Below are 16,531 nucleotides of genomic sequence, written 5' to 3' on the forward strand. Positions count from 1 at the left end.
TACTTTTCAAGCAAGTGCTATGGTTTCTAAAAAAGCATAATAATCCATACTAAATGAACAAAAACTAAATAAATGAAAGAAAAAAACTGTCCTGACATGATGGGAGGGTATAAAAGCTTGTAATGCAGTCAGGGATTGAAGACATAACACTAATGTTGGTACCTTGCTTCATAGGTGGGGTTGTATAGAAATAGAAAGTAAATCTGGTGTGATATAATTTCATTGAAGACCATTATATAATTGTTTTCAGTATTTGATTATATGATTTAAATGTATGTATGCAAATATTTATGTATGCATGTCCATACTGTAAATCACATTAAGAATCTTATTGCCACTATTACCTTTTTTTTTCCCCACAAGCTGGTTTATTCTTTTTATTTTTGGGAGGGATACTTCCATCGTATTTATGTAGCTTTAACATGTATTTTCTTACATTTCTTTGATGAGGGAAACAGAAGGTGGGAGAGTGGGGAAAAAAAAGTTTGCCTTGGAGCATCCAACATCTGGATGTTTGTTTTGCTGCAATGCCCCAACTAAAAACTAGTAAACACATTTTTAAAAAAATAAACAAAACCAGTGTAGACAGGATGGATAGAACAAAGAATATTTGTTTAGCCCCCTCAGGCTCAAATTACTTGCAAAGACTAGCTAAGTAGCTCTGAGCTGTTGCAAATCTGCGTGGAGAGGGTTAAAAAAAAGAAGAGTTAAGTACTTCTAGCACTTTTGAGAACAGTTTTAAAATTAGATCAATCCATGCAAGGTGACAGATTAGGTGACAAGATGTCCTAATTTCAAACAAAAAATCTTTGTCGCCCTCTAGTGGTTGCAATAAAGATAAACTACTCAGACAGAAGGAAACAGGACTTTTGTATCCTAAATTAACCCTGATAAATAAACCAATTATATTATTGTACCAATTATTCTATTAACTACCAAACAGATATTTGAAAATATGCAATCATCTTGAAACTAGCAGTGGTGTTAACTTCTTTAAAAAGTTAATGCAACACATTTTTATTACCTTTACTTATAAGCAACAGGACAATTGTATTGGTCAACCAATCAATAGCAACCACATGCCAGAGTTACTTGTTCATTAACAACAATACTCATAAATTAGTACCCTTAAATAAAATGCAACATTGGCAATGATAAATTCTTTTAATAAGATTAAATGATACAATGATTACAACAAGAGACAGTAACAATGAGGAACATATTTCTAATTTAAAATATTCATATCTACAGCAGAAAGTATAACGATGACAAAAAGAGACGAAATAATTTTTTTTTTTTTGCTTTAATGTGAAAACGCAGATATCAGGGTGCCCACGATAATTTAAAAATGAACATTTTATAGAAAACGAAACCAAGTTGCCATCCATGTCTTTTACAAACCCTTGGCTTGTTTTTCATTGAGAGCTGTGTCCACTAGGTGGCGTTCTAAATTCAAAAATGTGTTAGCATTTTGTGAGATATAACCTGTGGGCCAACTTTGGTAGTGTTGCAACTTTGACAAGTTAACTTTGATTATTAATGTAAAATTCAGCATTATAGTTTTGTTAGAAACATTTAAACTGATCAATAATATATAAACTTTACTATGTTGTGTTGTCAGATTTCCATTAAAGTTTCAAGGCACTCAGCATATAATTATTCATCAACACAATCCTGAAAAAAAGGCACATTAAGTCCCATCGCTTCATAAACAATGACAAGTGTAGCCAGGGTCTTTTATAAATTCTTGTTTGCTCTCAAAAACTGCAGGTACTGTATTAAGAAGTATGGGGGGGGGAGAGAAATCTTTATTTTAGCATTAGTTACAGAAGGTTCAACTCAATTTAAATCATGCAAGTAAGGCAAATAAATATATCATCTTCTTGTAGAAAGCAAGACTCAACGGCTTAATTCATTTCTGACAGTGTTGCATGTAAATTTCACTTATATTATGATTGTAATCCCAGATCCAGATGTGGAAGTCAGGTGTCAGCAGGCTTTGCCACATTTGCATGTTACCGGTGGTTTGTTAGGGTCTTGTACGCCTAGTAAGGATCCATCTGAATCCTCCTGTGCAAGCAGCAGGTGAACACCATCCCACAGATCTGAAAACAGCAAGTGTTAAGTCAAATGCTCTCCAAGGGAGACTGTGGGAACATTTAAAGCTGTGGACTCAAAAGCAGTGGAGGGTTAAAAGGTGATGGAGTTGGAGGCTATTTGAAAGTATGAAGTTGGTTACTATGGAAATGGGGGGGATGGACCAAAGCAGTCATTACCGCAACATCAGCATGTGTGCACAAGCTTGCAAAAACAAACAAAATGAAGCCGGAGGTGTTGGGAAAGTGTGCACATATTCAGACACAAATATCTGCACTTTGATTGCTTTTTTGAGACCTTTGAGTAACTCAAGATATTCTGACTAAACTGCAACTTAAAAGTTTTAGAAACAGTTACAAGTTTGTTAAAATTAATTCATCCGACTCGCAAGGTGCTAGTTCACAGATAAACAGAAAGCTCAAATCAATCTATCAATCTTCTATACGAGTTTCCAACGGTCATTGGGCAGGCGGGTACACTGGACAGGTCAACCAACCATCACAAAACACAGTCATGTTTTTGGACAGAGAGAAGATACACTTATAAGAGGAATATGAAATCATGTGCAGAAAGAGCCTAGACCAAGATTCTTAGGTCTTAGGGCAACAGTGCTACCGAGTGGGACGCTGTATGTCCTAAAATGCAAAAATGCTACACTAAATTACTATTACAGAAATTGTCTAAAACCAAAGGTTTTTTTTAAATCCTGATGTTCAGGCAAGCCATTTTTGAGTCTCTCAAAGCCCTGAAAGTCAAGCAAGTCATGGATTGCCATCTACATGGCTTCTGTTGTAGCAACTTTCAAATTCCAAAGGCAGAAATGCTTTACTTTAAAACATTTTAGATGATCCTTTTTCTTTTCCAAATGGGTTCTAAAGCATGGCATTTGCCATCATTTCTATTGGAATCCCTGACAAAAAATATCATCATTGTACTTTTGTGTAAAGTGCACCATAAGAAACATACGAAACGCAAAGCTTCCACTGGCATTCACAGTTATTTGTGAGGTTTCATCTGTTTACTGTGTTCAGGTAGATGCAAATTTGAGAGAAAGGTGCATTGAGAGCAGCTGAAAAACACTAGTAAATACATTTCATGATGCGTAAAGTCAAATACTGCTTAGAAAAAGGTTGAAAAACTTTATTTGAGTTATGTTTGCATGCAATTAACTTTCGAACCATATGTTAAAGGAGTAATCTCAAAATAGAGGGGAGACATACTACAGTAAGCCTTGTTCTTGAGATGTTGCATGAAGATATGGCCCGCAGGAATCAGACACATATAATTTTTTTCTATTTTACATTTTTATCAAGACCATAGGATCACACGCTGATGGTTACAAGGTACTTGACAGCTGCACACTGAGAGGCGAGGCTGTCAGGTATCAGCCTCATTGCTGCTGATACTTATGATCTTGTGTGGGTTAAGCACAAGGACAAAGAAGTGGAAACCGAACCGACAACCCACCAGTGAATTCCTACCACTGACGCCACTATCGTCACAAATACACATATAAATGCTCATTTGTCCTGTTGTTTTTTTTATACGAAATTCAGTGAAAAAAAATGTCCAACTACTTAATATGCTTCAGGTTATTTTCTGTAGCTTTGCCCTTTCTGACAACAAACGCATTTTGAAACGTGGAGCTGTGTGAAAACACAAACTACTTCCTATTAACTATGGAAATGCACAATAGGCAGCTGGGCAGTTTTAACTAAGCTATTCACTGGCAACTTTATTTTATTCTTGACGTCCCATTACAACAACATGCATTAGCAGCCAATTTTCATACAAAGCCATGCAGATGCATGCTTTAAGCAGCACAAAGACAAAAAATAAATGTACACAGAATGAAATCAACATTCATTCGGTGTACATGCAGACTGCAGATTTTACATCTGCCACAGAGCATGCATGCAAACAAGGACAAACATGCAGTCGAATATCCACACAGCACCTTCCAACCTTGTCTATCCATTTGATTAAAAGCACCAAGGAGCTCTAGAGCCAAATTACAATGCACCAAAGTCCTCTTCCTCTTCCTTATAGAGCAGATAGATAAAGCAGGCTGTCAAGAGTGCCCCGGCAAGCTATAGTGAAACCAAACATACAAAACAAAGACATTTGCAACACATGTAAGTCAGAATAATATAATACAGTTGCTGGGTTAACATCAAACATAAAAAAAAAAAAAATTATGTTGCCATGTTAAGTAACAGACAAAAAGTTAGAGTGAATGAGAGATGATGTAAGGATGTCCCATGAAGAAAAAAAAAAGCTTTGGAATGGAAAGGCTTAGATTAAACAGCAAAGTTCCCACAAGTCCAACTCAAAAATTCATATTTTTAAACTTAAAGCAGGTCTGCAAACAATTTGGAGAAATTCCACAAAACATAAAACAATATCCACTGGTCATTTGGTACCTTCACGGTTATTTAAGTAGTGTTAGATGTTTGGACCAGTGCGTTTCAACCCAGCTTTACTATACGACGACTTCAATGCTCTGAAGCAATTTTCTGAATTGTGCTCATTGAGTGACAAGGAAATCTGCTTATGCAATGGGTCATTGCAAAACTGGTTAACTGACACAAACAGGTATCATATACAGATATCATACAGTATGCATACAAAAATGACTGATAGTGAAGCATACATTTTGATTGTGGGCAAGTTGGATTTTTATCATTTGTTTTTGTTTCGTTAAAGATAAAAAGTTTGCAGTTCTTTTTCCTACACACATTTTTTTTCTATACTAAAAAATTCTTTAGTATAAGTACTAAAGAATTCTGAAAAAACTGAAGAAGGTTGATTCAAAAAAGAATCAACCTCTTCTTTTTTGAGGTCGGCATTGTCCATTTTGAAGCTTTTGAAATGAAACACGTTTTATAGCGACAGTAAATGGAAAGCTGACTTTTACTCATTTCCGAACAGCACTATCCATCGTTAATGCAACATCTTATCTTTTGCTATTCCAAGTCTTCACTGCTTCGGATGCAATTCAGACCTTGAATCTTTTTCCATTAGGGTTCTGATGCTCAATTAAAACTGAACACACTGCAGAATGGGTCAGAAATTTTCTTTGAGAGCAAGAAAACGGGAATGGGAATGGGACTAATAAGACGCTGCAGACCAACAGAAAAACAGTCAACTTCCAAAAAACATACAAAATATTACATCAGTGTTTTTTATGTTCCTATTGACCACCAGCTTGAAAATCACATTATCTTATAAAAATGAAATACAGCATTACTATTCACATTAAACATTTTTGTATGCTAAGCCTATTGGACAGAGAGTCCATCATCCATCAAACAATAAAGCTCAAAGGACCCATTTCCAGTGGTGAATGATGCAACACCAATGAGCACTTTTGAATGTTTTTGTTGATGTTCTCATCAGGAGTGTTTTTGCATGGGGTAAACAGAATGGTATGGCAGATTAGAGTATATGCATCAAACGGCTTCATGTTGTTTAAAAGCATGGGTCCATTTCAGCAAACAAAAAGGACTGATGATGAAGCAGAGTCATCAGTGTAAAATGGAAAAAACACTAATATATATAAAGGTTTCTGACCTGCCATGTTACAATTTTCAGTAATAGAAAGATTAAAAACCCGTCCACTGGCGTTGTGTAAGGTCTTTATTCAACAGAGGCCAGAGGCTCATTAGTTTTTAAAATAAAGCCTGATTAAAGCAGATTTTTTTGTCGTTGTTGTTTCCATGGACAGCAGTATTCTGCTTCTCGACACAACATTACCACACCGTCATGTTCTACTTACCTGAAGACAGGCCACACCAATTCCCACCGCACCAATAACCAATAGATGGTCTGCAAGGAACTGCTCCAGCTTAGTGATGCAACCACCCTGGAGAGGGTAAACAAGTCATTTACAAGAGAAGCCAATGAACAGACAAAACACTGTTTTGCATTTCCACACAAGTAAACAAAAACTTCTACAGCAAACAAGAAAACGTCCCACCGGGGGAAAAAAAAAGAGATTTTTCATTATTATTTACTTAATATATTCTCAGCTTGCTGTCATCTAAGCATTGGTCCCCAAAAGAAAGTAAAAAAAAAATGCAGTAGTGCAAAAACTATAAAATGTACTGCATTTTTTATCTAAACCTAAAATATTACAAATGGATGCATCATAAATTGTTTGTGATGACCATTTCATAGTGTTGAAGTAGTCATATTTATGCCTCAGCAGACAATCTAGATATATTGCTGAGCATAATTATAATTATACTTTTGTTGCTTGTCTTCTCCATGTAATAACACTAGATAACATAGACTTTGTTTCCAAGGGCTTTTAAGATCAGTCAGGATGGCACTTACCACCTTTCCAGAGGAGATGAACACTCACCTCCACTTTATAGATGTTGGAGGGATGGTCCCTTCTGCCACAGTCAGGCGTAATGGTTTTACAGCAGCTGTCAGGCACCACCCTGTTCCCCGACTGCTCTGACCTAATGTACACACTCAGCATCCAATCCTGCGAGTTGTTGCTGCCACAGCACTTGAACTGGAGAAGCAGAAAAATAGTGCAAAGGGTTGGCTGGTGTCTTATCAACCTAAAGTATGGAAACATAAAAATCTGATTTAGGTTAAATATATATATATATTTTTTTTTTTGTGCAACTCATCTCCCAACATCAAAATTTTCTAGGTTTACTTCTTATGTCAACCATAATGACAACCACAGAACAATAAGTTTTGCAGCATTTTTAGGTAAAGTTTGAAGTTACACCCACGTAATTAACAACAAGTGTACTTGATGATGCTTGCTGCCAGAGCAAGCAAGTGGAGACATAAACTCAACCACATTGATTAACTTTCAAATCTCTCTCATACATCTTGTTGCAGTCTGTCCACTGCGGATGTGATTGTTTTCTTCCCTTGCTGAGCATAATTCTCAGTCATTGTCTGGTTGAGGTGCTCCTTCAGTTCATCACTCAGCTATAAAAAATGCAAAGAGAAGAAGAGGCACAAAATGAGAGCAAAGAAGGAGACACTTATTTTGATGAAGAAGAAGTATTGAGTGTGTTCCAGAGATTTATTATGAAACATGTTAAGCATACCCAACAAGAAAATACAGAATCTTGGGGCAACAAGCACAAAGTTGTTGTTTTTTGTTTATTTTTGTAACTAAAAAATAGGTTTGAGTTTAAATCTATCACGTTCTCCTGGATCTGACTGCGGACTACTAGTAAAAGTTCTGAAAGCCATAATCAGAAATGAAACCTCTCCAATTAAAGGAAAAGAACATTTTGATTTGACAAACAGAAAAATCGTTTCTACTTGTGTTAATTACATGCCTCAAATCTGAACTCTTGAGGTTTTTTTTAAGAAAACAAAAATACATCAGTAAAACTTAAGGCAATTTTTGTTGCTGTAAAGCTTGAAATATTAAAATTCTCCACAATTTCATCCGAAACCTTTTTGCTGTGGTTACGGTCATGTGTTCATGACTGCTCTCTAACAAAGCCGGAGACTTTCACAGAACAACTTTACATAACCATGACTAAATTACACAGTATGACTCTGGTAAATACTGAAAGCAGCAGCCAGCACTAGGTTTCAATTATAGATAAGAGGCGGCCAAATACAAATGTATGTTTTTGGGGGGCATCAAAAAATTTGTTGGAAATCATGTCTACTTGTTTTGCCAATTTAAAGTTATAATTTTGCTCGATATGGTCTGTCGCATAAAATCCTGATTAAATGTATTGCTGCAGATGAATCTCAACACCCTGAACTTTTACACATGTGCAGGTATCCCTTTCATAGTGCATTTCATTTCTGTACACCTTAAAGTTTAATCATGAGCATTCAGAACTTACCCTCTGGTAGTAAACGTAAGCCAGCACGCCAGCCACCAACTCAATCAAGAATATTAACAGCAGAAAGAAGAAATACTGAAAAAAGGACAAGAGGAGAAAGGAGAAATTTGATAAATTAGTCCTAGTATTTTAAAGCATTGAGACATTTTAGAGTCACAATCATCCACAAAGTTGTCAATTGAACCAACTTCTCAGCAGCTCAAGCTGCTTCAAACTGTGACGGCTCAATATAAATTTCCATCATCTGTCATTCAGTTGCATGCGTCACTTCTGACACAGATGGCACTGCTGCCGGAAAATAAGACGAGTAGAATACAGTCTGACAGCCTGTGGAATGTGATTTCTTTGGAGAATGTCTAATTAAAATCCAAGTATTCAAATAATGACTGTCATCTTGGTCACTAAAAGAACAAAAGCATTCATACTGCTTGAAATATCAAATTACAACTATTTTTTTTTTAAATCAGAATTTGTGAACAAACAAACAGGCATCACATAGAAAGAAACTGTGCCCAACAAGTTATTGTCTATGTATGCCTAATGAGGAAGATAAAAACTGAGCTTTTCTTGGCTCACATAATAAGAACACATTCATTTGTAAAATGGGTCCTGCACATAACACAAGCACACAGAGCTAATTAGGCCTTCCTGTCAGAGTGGCACAAAACGTTGTAAACACAGCTCTGCTGATACCTCTCCAAATCCCTTTACAGAGACAGATGTTGGCACAGTGACCAACAAAGTAACGCCAAGCTACTGATAGTAAACATCAGAAACTACTGGAGAATAACATCACCTTTTACCTAACTGTTCTCGTTTAGAGTCAACTTGGCAAAATCAGGTAAATGCCACTTTACACTTTAGTGGGATGCAACTGTCAATGGATATTAACAATCTAGGGTTTCAAAAGAGAATGTTTGGTTTGGTTTTTGTCCAGCCAGATTACATCTGTGTTTCTTTGTGAACAGTGATTTAGTATTTGATGCATCCTTGTGAAAACTAAAGATAAGTTATTTGACTGACATACTGCTCCAGCCACAGCAAAAACCAGGCTGCTCAGATGTTGTTCTCTATACTGACTGATTTTTACTCTCTGGTGTAACAAACCTGGTCAAAGGAAGAGACAGAAGCTGTCAGGTAAGGAGGGGTCAATATGTTTTCATACAACTGTAAATACTTAATTATCTTGCCTGTAGAAAGTGGTATTTTGTTGCTGCAATGGTATCATTAATAGTGTCACACAAAAACCACAGTTTCTCTGCGTTACAAAAAAAAATACGTCATTTTCTGTGAGAAGAGAAAGTGCAAACGCTACATCCAAGCATTATTCATTCCCAATAACAGCCTATAAACAGTGCATGGAGGTTGCCGTTGTTAAAGCAAACAACACAGCATATTCCTATAATCCTCTATACGTCTAGCTCGTAACTCCTCCAAGCACCTTGCTCTCTCATATTCCTGCATCCATCAACAGTTGATAGGCAGACCTATAAATAGGCCTGCAGCAGAGAACATTCACCTCCCACCTGCTTCTGTCCCTGTGGGCCCCTTCCTTGTAAAATAATGAGGACAGTGAGAGCCTCGTCAGAGTCATTTGTTACCATCTTGTGACAGACCTTTAAAACAAGGTTGGCACAGAAGAGATCCATGTGGTGCTCCTGCGCAGGTGTGATGTACCTGCGCAGAAGCAGGAGAAATTGGTGTACAGGAGAGTGATGATATGGGCTGGAGATGTTCACAGGGTAACTTGGGACCATTCAGCTGAAGCATCAGAGGCAAATATCAATTACTAATGTCCGCCTTCTTCCACCAATAACAAGTAATGGAGCAGATACACTCTCCAGCAGCACAACAATAATAATTTGGGTTTTAAAATCTCTTAAATTTTTAGGGTTGGAATAATTTCACAGAAACTTTAAAGATTTTAATTTTAGACTGGATGGACTAGTTTACCATCACTATAGATTTTCTCAAAGCCGCCCCAAGTCAAAATGGTGACTCAGGGCGTTATTGATATTTCTTGGAAAATCTAACAGGAGGCTAACATTAGGCGTCGAGAAAGGCCCTTCCCTCAATCACGTTGGAAATATATCAAATATGCTTAAATACTTCTCCACAACTAATCAATATTCATGAATATACTGCCAAATCAGAAAATTAAACATCCAGCAGAAGGTTTTTAGTGGCTGCAATAAGTGTGCAGTGTTCTCCCTCTTAGAAACAGACATTTATTCAGATACCGGTGGGAGTGCAAGAATAGATTTTTCCATTTTTAGCAGCCTTACATTAGACAAAATCTCCATTAAGGACGTAATTATTTGGTTCTACAATTTATTAAACTTATTGGTGGCACCATTTCAAATGAACAATGCAGGTTCTATAATAGAAAGACTAACTGATCCCCTCATATTATTGTGCCTAGAAGAATAGATTTGAACAGGAACTCTCATGAATGTCTTGTAACTAGTGTCTCACCATGGAAAGGCAGCTTCTCTGTTCCCGGATAACAGCGCAGCAGCCCAAGAAGCCAGTAACGACCACCAGGCTGCCAGCCAGGATTAAAATATACGCTGAAACAGCAAAAGTGCTGGAGGCCAACAGACTAAGGTAGTCACTCTTCTCCACCAGGGTCCACACTCCTACACCCAAGACTGCAGCTCCACCCACCTGCAAGTGCAAATAAAAAAACAGAAAAAAAAAACCCCACAATATAATCAGTGTTTCAAAAACGTGTTGCAAATAACCATCTAAAAAAAAGACCAGCATGATATAACAGCACTTTTGTAGAAAAGGAAGCGTGCCATTAGATGAGTCAGAGCATGGTGGAAAAGTACAAAACAGGCCGTAAATTAGGGCAGAGGGGAGAAAAGAGAGGAAACCTGAGGAGAAACATAGAAAAGTGGCACATAAAAAAAAAAAAAAAACGCCCACAGGAGCACAGAGACTCGGGAGAGTAAGGAAAGGGCATAATGACTACTTCCTTCCAAACAATCAGTGACTGACCCAGGGAGGTCCGAGATCTGTTTTTTTTACATCTCAGGAGGTTCACAGGCTGACAAATAGGAAATGCCTTAGAAAGCATTTCACCGTCGTCCTCCCTTCCTTTTTAGATCAAGACTTTCTTATTTACAGACGGTTATCGCAAGTTAAAGAAACATTATTGTGATAACGAACCCAGTCAGAAATAGCTTCATTTCAAGAAAAAAGTATATTAAAATTTTTGCAAACTACAAAAATTTGCTCAATCTTTTAAATGCTGTAAAAATCTATATTTGTTTGTCATTTTATTATAGTAGATTGTAAATAAATGGTGAAACTTTTTTTTACTTAAAGAAATCTGAAAAGTTCAGCATGTTTTTGTATTCATACCCCGCCTTATCATCTAAAGAAAAATGATTTTGCCACCATTAAAAGCTGCAGATTGTTTGCAATGCAAATTATTATAATTATTATTATTGCTCTATTATCTTTGCAAAACAGACAAGTTCATCCTGCAAAGGCTTTCTTCTTGCTACTTTCCCCCAGAGGTCAGGCTTGAGTGTTGCACAACTGTCCTGTCGGCAGATTTTTCTCAACTGAAAACCATGCGTCCTTTTCCTTCTACCTCACAATGATGCTCCAGTTCATGGTAATCTTTCACTTACATGCAAACCCCAAATAATCTAAATAATAACCTCACTTTTAGACTGACAATGTGTACACTTTTCAAAACTCTGTGTGGCTGTTCTGGAGCTGTACAACCTGTTCCGTTATAGAAAATGCAGCATAAGGAAAGCAGCATGATTTAGATATTTCCTACTGAAAGCGACTTACCCAAAAAAGAAAGTTAAACACAAAGAGCAGGTACTTGAGGCAAACTGTCAACCAGTCTTCCTCATCATCTTTATAAGCCACTGACATCTTCTTCGCTGTAGGTCGCTCCAGAGAACACAGACTTTATTCTTTCCTGTGGAAAAAAAAAAAGGAAACAAACAATGGGTGGAAAATTAGACATTTTGAAGTGTGGTTTTATGAATGGTTACATTTCTCCTAGAATAAACTTGTCACACATTGCAACTTGCTGCAGTAAATGTGGTCAGTTTGTGGTTTCTTCTGCACAAACATTTGAATTTGGATTTCAATGCTGATTTATGAGGTATTGTTTACATGATCTTTAGCACATTTGACATGTTAACATGTTTTGTGTTGAGAAACAAAAGAACAGCTTTGATTTGCTTTCCTCTTTCTACCAGTATTCCCATATCACAGAAGGTATCTGATGTATTTATGAGCTCCAAGTAAACCAAGGGTAAAAAATTATTTATTTTTTTTAATTTGCAGAATCATCTTTTCTTATGTCACAACATTCGTCCCTTCAATATTCATAGCACGGAATAAGCTGTATTCCTTTGAATGATTAATAGAGAAGAGTGTGTGGTCTTGAGTCTGTAAATAAAAGGTCAGGAAGTGGAAAGCACTTAGATCCATAAAACTGATCTATAGTGTTTCCTTCAAATCGACAGCAGGGGGGAAAAAAAGAAAAGAAAAACATTACATCCAACAAATTCTAAAACAAGGACTGGATCAGTCAATGGTACCTTTAAAATAGAAGGTGTTCATTCACTTTTTTTAGTTATTTATGATTTTTTTTTTTACTTATAATGTTTATTATATTGTGCTTCCACCACAAATTTCAATGCAGTTTAGAGTACACTTGTGTGCATCCATCACACAAATCTAAAGAAATTACAATGGTTGTGGTAATAATGCAAGTGGAAATCTTCAGAAACCTATTATTGGACCCAGATGATTTTTATACAAATACTTTTTACCAAGTTACAGTTAGGGGAAAATAACTAGACAAAAAATTGGTACGGTGGCCCTTTGCCAAGGAAGGTCCTGAGTTTGAATCTTAGTCCGTCTGCATGGAGTTTGCACGCGTGGCTTATCTCCAAGTGTTCAGGCTTCTGTGGTCCAAAAGCATAACTGTTGGGTCAATTGGTTATTAAGTATGAGTGTGTGTGTTTATGGTTGTTATGCGTCTCTTTGCCGTGTTATTTTCTGACCGAATTCTTAACTTGAGTAACTTTTGTAGTCATTCAAACTGTTACAATTCTGCTTACTTTTCAAATAACTATTTCATACTGTATCTTTATTTTTCTTAAAAGTTACAAAATGCATTTGTTGTTTTAAGGATTTCAATGTTTATCTTCATAACAAAGACATGTTTATTTTTTGCTACCTCTCTTTTACATTTTATTAGTTTGATTTTTTTCTCATGACTATTGTGCATTCTTGACTCTTTGTTTCAAGCACTTTGTGCTACATTTGCCTCAATACAAAGTGCTCTGTAAATAAAATCTGATTGATAAAATAAAAACAAATCTAATAAGTTATAGCATCATATCCTGAACGTTGCTTCTTTTTAAGCAAACAGCTTTCATCACAAGGCCTCCCAGTCAGTGCTCTGTTCAAGTCTTCTGCATTCAAACGCTTTGAACCCATTTTTTCCACGAAAGAAAAAAAGCCTTGCCCCCCTTCAGAACTTTGACCACCCTGTAGCGTCTATCGCCGTGATAAAAGGCGGAAACATTAAGAAAATATCCATTTTGTTTTACGGCACAGGACAAACTTTCTAAGGCGCTTCCCCGGACGCCGGACGTACGCAGTCGAGCATCCCGGAAAAAAATACACACCTGCGTTAGTGATACGCAGGATAAAGTTTAACAACGTTCCCACACACTTATGGAAAAGCACACGTCACGTTCTCGCAGCATGGACAATACTCACCGTTTTAGCGCTGGAAGAAGGGCTTCGGGTTCCTGCTGTTCCCTCCGGAGCTGAGAGGACACCGCTGCAGAGCGGTGGGCGTTTTGTCCGGTCAAGCTTGTTGCTTTCACGGTAGTGGTGCGTTCGAGTGCAGCTCGAATTTTTTAAAACTATATCCTTTAGACGGGCGAGACAGCAGCGGAGCCGACGCACATCCTACAAGGCAACATTTTTTCTATCTTTTTTTTTTTTTTGCTTTCAACAAAGAATAATGCATTTTTATTAAATGTGTTTACTTGTTTTGAGAACCACATGCGGTTAAATTTTTAATTCAAAACAAACGTGCTGTAATTAAAGTTCAAGATGTCCGATCCGTGATTCTCACCTCCTCCTATTCCACTCTTTGTTGCCAGTTTTTTAAAAGACTGTCTCCAACATTCGTTGACATAAAATTGAATAAAACCAAATTCGGAGTCACATAAAACTGACATACACACAGCTCAAATAATTGGAAGACTGGTCTGAGAATTGCATGCTGAAGAATCTAATGCAGGATGTCGGAGCCACCATGTTGAAGACAAGTGCTGGGCTTTTCCAGGGTCACTCTGTTGTCACTGGGAGAGGAAAAGAAATGAGTGAAGCAAATCTAATCATATGAATGTGCGTCCACAGTCCCCAGAGGATTGTTGTTGGTCTGATTTATCCACTTACAGTCCAGTTTTGACATGGACCTGGGGTCATTGTCCTGAAGGACCATCCAGTTTTGTCCAGGCTATTTTGAGGTAAATTCAAAGAATTTAAAGATACTACTTGTTTTTTGTTTTTCCATCCACTTTCTGCAAAGCACCAGTTCCACCTGCAGTGAAACAGACTCTGAGCATGATACAGCCACCATCTTACTTGACAGTCTGAACAATGCCAATGTGGTTATTATACTTTACACAGATGAAGCTGCAAGTTAACTATTTTTTGGTGAACTGGTGAAAACAGAGAGAAATTTCTTATACTTGTTTTTACCTTTATTGTGACTCAGATTTTTTTTAATACTGGCTGTGTTTGTAACTGAAACACAGCCAGACTGGCAATACTGTGCAAAATATATTTTTAAATGAGAAGATAAGGCAGAGCCATATAAAGCAATACTTAAGGACATAAAACTGAAAAAAATGCCTCTATATCAGCACCCGGATGATCAGATTATCTTTAACATAATAATCTTCGTTATAAGCAGACTTCCTCTTCTGCCAAAACAAGCTCCATGGTAAGAATGTTTTTGCCTCATCTTCCCAGAGAGTAACTCAATATGTAAACTGTTAGAAGTAAATGATGGCCAAAGGCATTTGTGGTTCCTTAGCTGGTGACAATCAGTCTGTCAAAACAACATTAGTCGGTTAGAATTGCAATCCATCAGGCTTAAATATTGTTTTCCCCTCAACAAAACCTAATTCACCCACAGTTAAAAAAAACAAACAAACAAGATTATTAAGGTTTATTGCTTTGAATTTGGAGCATGTTGGTTTTCAGTCTCCATAAATGTGACACAATGTAGCAGAGGGAGTTTCCACTGAGGCCAGCTCATTTCTATGAGCAGTCTGTTTCTGCAGGGGTTCGTTAATCACCTCAAGGGCTTTTCATATCTTGCTGATTCTCTTATTCCCTCTCCCGAAAAGCAGGAGAGTTAGAGATAGGGCATGACTGAGCATGCATGTAAAGCACAAAGTGGTTGAGATCAAAGCAAACATAACATCCTTCAATTTGAGCAGACAAAACTCTAAGACAAGTGAACATAGAACAGAAAATACAACACAAAATTAGGTTTATCTGTGGGATTTTTTTTGGGTGGGGGGTGTTGTCTTGACTACACCACATAAGAAACTGTTGCTGTTAAATTATTTTCTCTTCTTTGGTTTTACTCGCTTCTTGAAGCAGGGTTTGTTTTTAAAATTGTCCAGTTTGCTTAATGTTTTGCAGTGGCTGACCTCTTGTGGTCAAAATCTCCTGGAAGCAACAGAACATGTCAACCTGACCCAGTTAAAAATAGAGCCCCCCCTTTTTTTAAAGGGATTATCAAGGCAGTTATTTACGCAACACAATCCCAAAGACAAGAAATCCTCAACTGGGAAAACAGACAGCATAAAGAGTTTCTACTGTGCGTCCTCTTTGCTACTTTTAATTGACAGAAGAGGAAGAACCGATCCTGAATGAAAATCACAGAATTCCCCCGAGGCTGTTGAAAGTAAATTAGAAAAAGCATCTCTGTGAAAGCTTAGAGCAATGCTTCCATCTCAAAGCTCAGCAAAACATACTAAGTACCAAAGAAAGATGTGAACTAAAAGCAATCTGTGTATGGGAATTCGCTGTCAGCAGATGGAGCAGAGAAACATGGCACTGCACCAGACAATTTCTCAAAAGAAATGGGAGCTGAGATGAACCGATGCCAGATTTACCATCAGAACTCATAATTGATATTTTGGGAGATTGATTTTTAGGTGCTTTACAAGAGAAAATGTGCAAAATTTTTACCATCCTCCGAGAATGAAAGGGTTTCCACCATGGGGCCACCCGAATGGTTCCAACTGTGTCTTTAAAGACATATTGATCCAAAAATGCAAATCAGTTCTTTATCAAATGATATTATTTTATTTTAAAATTGTCTACATCTGTAAATACATTAAGTTAAATATGAAAAGGTCTAAAAATAATCCTTTTATCCAGTGGCCAGTTCCAACATCTTCTATTATGCGTGAGTGAGCTCACCATACTTTCAGTATTCGTTCTTAATGGTTTAAAATAAAGCCTGACAGATTATATCCACACTGCCTTTGTCATGTTAACAGCTTTAT

The 16,531-nt window shown here is 37.0% G+C and overlaps 1 protein-coding gene across 3 annotated transcripts; it reads right to left on the reverse strand.

Annotated features, from left to right (window-relative positions):
- Positions 1 to 1,145: 1,145 nt before the first annotated feature.
- On the reverse strand, positions 1,146 to 13,812 carry tspan11 (tetraspanin 11). 3 transcript variants are annotated; one of them, XR_008607646.1, is made up of 9 exons: positions 13,710 to 13,812; positions 11,754 to 11,886; positions 10,416 to 10,607; positions 7,941 to 8,015; positions 6,952 to 7,056; positions 6,464 to 6,622; positions 5,876 to 5,962; positions 4,055 to 4,187; positions 1,146 to 2,105 (listed from the first exon to the last, which is right to left on the reverse strand). XR_008607646.1 is itself a non-coding variant. In XM_055054706.1 (9 exons), exons 2-8 carry the CDS (start codon positions 11,838 to 11,840, stop codon positions 4,110 to 4,112), a joined length of 783 nt encoding a protein of 260 aa, XP_054910681.1. In that variant the 5' UTR covers positions 11,841 to 11,886; positions 13,710 to 13,812; the 3' UTR covers positions 2,025 to 2,105; positions 4,063 to 4,109. The 3 variants fall into 3 exon arrangements, 2 of the variants coding, with proteins under 2 accessions (XP_054910682.1, XP_054910681.1); XM_055054706.1 differs by having other exon boundaries at positions 2,025 to 2,105; positions 4,063 to 4,187; XM_055054707.1 differs by lacking the exon at positions 4,055 to 4,187.
- Positions 13,813 to 16,531: the final 2,719 nt, after the last annotated feature.

Source organism: Poeciliopsis prolifica, unplaced genomic scaffold (genome assembly GCF_027474105.1).
Source record: "Poeciliopsis prolifica strain line A6 unplaced genomic scaffold, Auburn_PproV2 SCAFFOLD040, whole genome shotgun sequence".
NCBI lineage: Eukaryota > Metazoa > Chordata > Actinopteri > Cyprinodontiformes > Poeciliidae > Poeciliopsis > Poeciliopsis prolifica.